Source organism: Arvicanthis niloticus, unplaced genomic scaffold, assembly GCF_011762505.2.
Source record: "Arvicanthis niloticus isolate mArvNil1 unplaced genomic scaffold, mArvNil1.pat.X pat_scaffold_128_arrow_ctg1, whole genome shotgun sequence".
Taxonomy (NCBI): Eukaryota; Metazoa; Chordata; class Mammalia; order Rodentia; family Muridae; genus Arvicanthis; species Arvicanthis niloticus.
Genome location: NW_023045280.1, coordinates 62,448 through 69,947, shown reverse-complemented (window position 1 = coordinate 69,947; position 7,500 = coordinate 62,448). Strand labels below are relative to the sequence as shown.

The 7,500-nt window shown below is 33.0% G+C and overlaps 1 protein-coding gene across 1 annotated transcript in view; it reads left to right on the top strand.

Moving 5' to 3' along the window:
- The window catches only part of LOC117701547 (cadherin-18-like), a 72,176-nt gene extending 65,061 nt beyond the window's left edge, over positions 1-7,115 (top strand). The window contains exon 6 of the mRNA XM_034493169.1: positions 6,933-7,115. Within this exon, the coding sequence (XP_034349060.1) occupies positions 6,933-7,115 (183 nt within the window). The remainder of the gene's footprint in view (positions 1-6,932) is intronic.
- The last annotated feature ends 385 nt before the right edge of the window (positions 7,116-7,500 follow it).

The following is a 7,500-nucleotide window of genomic DNA, read 5'->3' as shown; positions in this document are numbered from 1 at the left end:
CACATAGTAGAACTCAATGTTACATTTCCATAAACATTGTTTTAAATGTGATAAGAAATGAAAAGGACACACTTGCAGAATAGTCGACTGATTATATCTGCCTAGACAGAGTAATCAGCCCTTAATAATTCTGCAGCACTAAGGTCTGTCAGATGATCCTGGGCCAGAAGGCAGAAGAACAGATGCTCCAACGTTTTGAAGTAGAGCGAGTGTCCAGGTGTTCAGAGGTCTCTATAAATTGGCTAAGTTTTAGAAGCTATGCTTTGTGCTTCCGACAATTATAGTCAACTCAGTCATTCTGGATTTCTGACGGGGTTGAAAACTTATAGCTATTTACCTTGAGAGAAAAGATCTGAGTGTATGGTCGTCAGCTGACATTCATCCTAAAGCCAAGTTCAGAACTAAATGTTTTAGTTAGGAGAGATGACAGAGGTGCTGGTAGGTCAACAAAAGGATGGACTGGGTATTAGGACTATCTTGTACCTCACTGGTACAAATTGGCATAATTATGCTCTAATTGTATTTGAGAGAAAAGTTTCCTTTTACCAGGAAGGGTGATGTGTAGGAGGAGCTAAGGTGGGAGGAGTACTGAGAGGAAGAAAAGGAGTAAGAAGAGGAGAAGAAGAAGGAGAGGAGAAGCTAGGTGATGAAAGAGAGATAGAGGGGGGAGACAGGGAAGCAGATGTTCATGAATCTCCACCAGTCAAAGATAGTAGATATATCTAGGTTGGGTAGTGGGTTACACCTCTGATTGAACAATACCAAACTTATAAAGCCTATGATTAACATTTTTTTAAAAAATGTATAAATGCAAAAAGGAAAAGGGGGCATGGGATAGGGGTTTTCTAAGGGGGGAATGGGGAAAGGGGATGGCATCTGAAGTGTAAATGAAAGATCTAATAAAAAAAAAAAAAGCACAGACAAAAAAAGAAATATATACGAAATTATAAACAAAAATAATCAAATCACATGGTAGTCAAGGCATAAATCTCAACAATGGATACTATATTCATATGCAGATTTGGCAATGATATGGAAAATAAAGTATCACGATTGTTATGTTTTATGTAATGGGTAATACTCCACTGTCATGTCATATTAATACATGTTTTCAACTATTTGCAAAATGCTTATCAAATTTTTGTACTGGCTAAACTAAAGAAAAATATTAGAAAACATAGTTTCTCATAATTATCATCATAAAATTTCTTATGAAACTAAAATTATGTTTCAAAAATACCATCTAGTATATATTATTAAATGTTCTTTTTCCTCACAAAACATAATACTAGGCCGGGCAGTGGTGGCGCACGCCTTTAATCCCAGCACTTGGGAGGCAGAGGCAGGTGGATTTCTGAGTTCGAGGCCAGCCTGGTCTACAGAGTGAGTTCCAGGACAGTCAGGGCTACACAGAGAAACCCTGTCTCAAAAAAACAAACAAACAAAAAAAAATACTAAAAACTAATAATAATATTAAATAAGAATGGGAATGCATAAATACCATATAAAATATGTAGAAATTATTCCACAATAAATGCAAAAAATTAATTTCAAATTTGTATTATAGAAAAATATAACAGTAAAAAGTAGAGTAAGCATTCGTTTTTGATTCAACAGAAAAGAATGTTTTAATCTATGTGAGATAGAAAAGAACAATTTATTAATGAGCAATAATAAATGAAATTGAGCTAGGCCTTATCCCACAAAACAAAACAAAAAAGGCATTCAGAAAGAGAAGATGATAGGAAATATAAAAAGAAAGTAATAAATTATGATACCAAGATAGAAGAAGATAAATAATCAATAGCTTATATTTTATGTAATTCTAGTAGTAAACGGAAATCCTTTTATGGAAGACTTTGAAAATTTAGAGGATTTTTTTTGTGTGTTTTGTTTTGTTTTGTTTTGTGTTGCTTTGATTTTTCGAAGGTAGCCCAGGAACACTGTTAGCTTTTGGTAATGATGTTGTGTCTTGTATTTTACTTTATCTTACTTATTGCTTTGATAAGGCCAATTTCATACCAGTATGAAACATGCTTTATTTAATGCTCCACATGCTGCTACTAATCTGTTTCTTTTTCTTGTTACCCTTAAGTTCCCTTAATTCTGCTATATGGCTTCCACTTGACTGTTAACCGTACACTGTTTACTTCCTTACATCTGTTTAAACCTGGAACTCATGAAGAGCTGGGTGAAGGAAGGATATGACAAAAATCAAATTTCCAACTAATAAAACGACGTTTAAAGAATCTTTAATAATGTAAAATTCAAAATGAGAAAACACATGTAGCATTTGTCTTTTTGACACAGACTTTCTTCACTTAATGTGATTGTCTCCAGATGCATAACTTTCTGGGGAATTATATAGATAGATAGATAGATAGATAGATAGATAGATAGATAGATAGATAGATGTTTAACATGTTTTCAACTCTGTTACTCCAGTCTCCAGTGAATTTAATATTCTGGAGAAAAAATATCTTTAAGTATAATTTCCAACCTATGTAACAAAGCATCACTGACAATTTTGATCTTCGTGATTGTCTCTTAACAGAAGAAACTCTTCTTGATCTTTCTGTTTCTCCTGTTGCATTCTGGAACTCAAGCTAGTAGGATTTCTGATATAATTTCACGAATTCTGTGAGGGACCCATGGCTTCAGCAGCATCTGTAGCAGAGGATGGCCATGTTGGACATCAGTGGGAGGAGAGGAGGTCCTTGGTCCTGTGAAGACTGGATGCCCCAGTGTAGGGGAATTTGAGGGCAGGCACGCAGGAGTGGGCTGGTGGTTAGGGAGCACCCTCATAGAAGCAGCGGTTGGGGAATAGGATAGGGGGTTTCTGGGGGCTAGGGAAATTGGGAGCAGGGATAACATTTGAAATGTAAATGTAGAAAATATCCAATAAAATACAATAATATTTAAACTTTGGGTTCTGTAAAAATGTAAATTTAATGAAGTCTGTTTAGGTTTCCCTTGCAGGAAATAACACCTACATTCATAGTTTGTTTATAAGGATGAATATAATCCTATTGATGTTTTGATCACCTAAACATATTAGGATGTTGCTATGGTATATAATGGCACTTTTTAAAGTTCTAAACATGTACAGCAGCAGTTAAGAAAGAATAAATACAGTTATAAATAGCAGCATAGAGGTTCTCCGAGTTAATATGATTTATACTTCTGAAAATATATTGTATATAATTTTATTGAAAATCACATTAAACAGAAAGTCAGGTATGCATGAAATTTAGAGTCAATTCCTAAACTACAGTGAATCCATAAGAATTTATATTTGTCTAAACATGAAAGTTTTCTTTCATTCATATCAAATATTCCGGGGCCTTTTTACTATTCATTAAAGGTAAACTCAGATAAAATTAAGGGTTATTTCTTAGCTAAGAATATGGATCTGTTGGTAGAGTGCTTGTCCAGCATCAGTGGAACCCTGAGTTCTATCTACAGGTTAGCATTAATTAGGCATGATGTCAAAGCTTAGGATCCCTTCAAGACTACAGGGGAGGAGACAGGAGGATCAGAAATGCCAGGTCATTTTACATCCAAGGGCAGAATTTCAGGATGAACTAATCTATATAAAAGACTGTATCTCAAAACATAATTATTTTATTACTTAATATAGGCTCTGTCACATCACATACATTTTTATCAATTATATAACTTTGTATGAAAACTGTAACACATTTTATTTTATAGGTTTATAGTCTATCATAATTCAATCCATTTAACTTACAACAGTTTGTACTATTATAAAACAAGTTTATGTGATCATATATAGGGTTTGATAATAGAATAAAATTGCTGATTATTTCAAACAACATATGGAGTGTTTCTAAACACTTCAGCTTTAATATGAGTGCCGAGGAGAGTGTGCTTGTCAAAGTGCTAAGACAGCAGGCAGTCATGTTGCTCAGTCAGTCATGTTGCTAAGTAGTAGATTGCAGTAGGAGACTGTGATAAGCATTGCACCAAGGACCAGATTCAAAGTTCTGTCACCAATGATGAAGTTAACAAAGAAATAAAAATAAAGATATGTTTCCAAGTAGAAAATTCATGTTAACATAAACTTGTTACGTTGATTTATTCCTAATAATCTACTCTCATATCAATACACTATGCTCAATAAATTTTTTAAAACCACTAACATTTATTTTTAGATATTGTCAAATTTTCTCAGTGTTTATTAACTTGTAACTAGCAAATATCAAGTTGATTTCTACTTCACTTTTAAAAGGTGGACTATCTTTTTGTCTTTCTGTCTGTCACATCAATCTGAATTGTCAAACATATTATGATTAGTCTGTATTTGTGTTTTATGACTTTGTGTGAAACTAGGAAATAATGAGAATCAAATTAAAGTTGTTAGAGACTGCACCTCACAGTCACAGAAACAGAAGTGTCCCTAACACAGCAAATAAAATGGACCTTAAAAAATTTGACTGTGGAGAACTGTCATTTTTCTTGTTATGTGTTTAGGTTGTATTTTCTAAGATACCTCCCAAGGACTATTCATATATTTTAAGAAAGATATGATGAAGTAACACATACACAGAGAATTAAAAAAAATAAGAGTAATAAATACAAAGGAGAGAAAAGCATGAAGATAAATTTAAGGTAATAAAAATTTAAATATGCTTGCACTTGACCATCTTAATTGTTAGAATACAAGGTACAAAGGACACTTACAAGCATGTTGTCATATTCAGCTGTCATTTGCCCTATGAATGATACTGGAGGTAGTTTGAAGCAAACAGATGCAGTTAATGAGATCTCTGAGATTTCTTTCACAAAAGTGGAAAGGTTTCTTTAAAAATATAAAGCCAAAAAACCAACAGAATATATAATACAATTAATTACCCCAGACTTACCTCACAGAAGCTCAGGTTTGTATGATGTACAAACAATTAAACTATTTTTTATAAGTTTAATATGAGTTAAAAAAAATTATTATACTCCCTATAAACTTAAGATAAACTTCTGATTTGGTCTAGATGAATTGTTCTTTAACAATTCTTCAAAAGTTCTGAATTAGGAAGCAATTCGCATATAACTCATAATGGTATAAAAATATTGCAGGGACAGTACAATTAAAAACTAAAGATTCATAATAAATGAATATCGTAAGTTTAGTTTTGAGAAAAAATAATGAACAAAATATATTTGTGCATGTTTATCCCTGTGTGTACAAATGTGGGGGGGCATGCATCCCTCTGTGTGTGTGTGTGTGTGTGTGTGTGTGTGTGTGTGTGTGTGTTGGACATTGATACATGAGGTGTAGCATTTGAGTATATTTAACTCTGAAACTTAAATAGAAAATCAGACATGATTTTCACTTAAATTATATTAAGAACTGATGTGCAGAGAATGCAAGTATATCACTCAGTTGACAAAACATTTTGAACTCTATTTGAAGCTTTTGCACATTTGAGAAAAATGGTGAGATTGCTTTGATTCTCTATCAGCACATTTGTCTACTTGGTGTCAAATGTCAAAAGGAAGAAGAGATCTATTTAGAGAAGTAGTTGTATTTGGAATGGAAAGGCAAAACAACAGAGTTAACTTTCAGCTCTAAAGTAAATACTTTAGAGTGAAATAAATTAGGAAAGCAAGATAGAGATTTCTTCCTCTACAAATCAGGAATGGGCCTGAGGAATAGTTTCCCATAGAGATTGCAGAGGTTGGTGATTGATGACAGAGATGTGTATTCAGGCCTAAGTATGTCCAGAAGACATCTGCCACTTCAGGACTATTATATGCTGCCTCAGGACATAAAAGCTTGCTATTGTTTTTTTGTTAGTTTTTTTTTTTTTAATTTTTTCCCATTTTTTCTAAGTTATCTTATTTACCAGCCAATGGTCTCAGTACATAGAGAGGGATTTGAGTTTTACTGTGTCATACTTTAAATGTGTTATTTTGTTTTGTAAAACATCTGATAAAGAAGAGACCACATTATTTTTCATTTTATGGTTTTCTCTCTTGTGAAACATATTGATATTTGAAAAATCCTATTATTTTTTAATTTTGCATAACCTAGTCTGTCAATGAAGCTATTCTAGTGCTTTTTTCTTATTTAAAACAGATATAAATGAACTACCTGAATGATTTCAAACTAATATTTTAAATCATATATTCTTGTTATTTTGGGTATTTATTTTTAAGGCATTATTAGACAAAGTAATTAGAATTTGTCTTCTGTCTTTTGCCACCAGAATTTTTTTATGGAGTTTACCTTACTTTGTTGTTGAACATGTATTAATATCAACTGAGTGTCCTTCCTGTGTCTGAGCACCACAGAGGACAAATTGCATCAACAAATCACTGACAGTTTTTTGTGGCCTGCACCACTGTTAGAAAGACTGTACATTTTGCAGTTCATTCTATCCAATCTTCTCTCATATAAAATTTAATGCCTGTACTGTTTTTTCTTGCTTCTCTTGGATCCTTAAAATGAGAGACTCTATTGTTCCTACTTTAATGCACAGAGACCCAACCTCTACAGCAACACTCTTCTATCTGGATACTATTTCCCAGACACTGGAATATTATACTTATGTAAAAAATGCTTCCTATTTTCAAAAAAAGAAAGTTCGAGCAAAACTTTATAACTGATTATCCCCATGCTATTGTGAGTCACAATAAAAATAAGCCCCAAGGTACGATGTATCACAAAAAAATAGATGTTGTTCCATGATGTAACAAAGCGTGGGTATTTATAAATTAAACTAAATGTCTTTCCCAAAATCAGTTGGACGAAAAAGCAAGTTAATTGGTTCTTTGATGTGTTTAATTTTAAATACTTGACTTGCCAAATAGATCTTTAAAATCTGTTAATTACAACAACTAAAATGACAGTATAATTAAAATCAAGGGAATAAACAAATTAAACTTACTGTTAGTGTGTGTCTTTTCTTTAGGTTATCCACACCATCACTGCCACTGATAAAGATGACTTCGCCAATGGACCAAGATTTAATTTTTTTCTTGATGAACGCCTGCCCATGAACCCAAATTTCACACTTAAGGACAATGAAGGTGAACATCAATATGTCTTCTTGATCTATGTGTTTCTTGTTTTGACTGAGAGAGCACAAGCATGATTAGTTTTGCTTCAGTCTTCTACACATAGGAACAGCTTGCAAATTGGCATTCAAGCTCAATGTGGTGTTAATCTGTTATGATCTGCGAATATCTTGTATTTAAAATGAGCCATATGTACAAATAACAGTGATTGAATTTGCTCAGAGCAGCATTCCTTTAAAAACAAGAGATACACATGCAGTGTGCTCGTGGGCAAATTTTAAGAGTAATCATAGCTGACAAATTGTGTTTATGATCATCCCTGCAACTGCTAAAAGGCAAAAATAAATAAATAAATAAATAAATAAGAAAAGTGAAAAAATATGTCCCAGAGAGGGTCAGAAAGCCAGATTCATGTTGTGAAATCATGCTGTACTAGCAACATCTGTCCTAAGAATCATTATT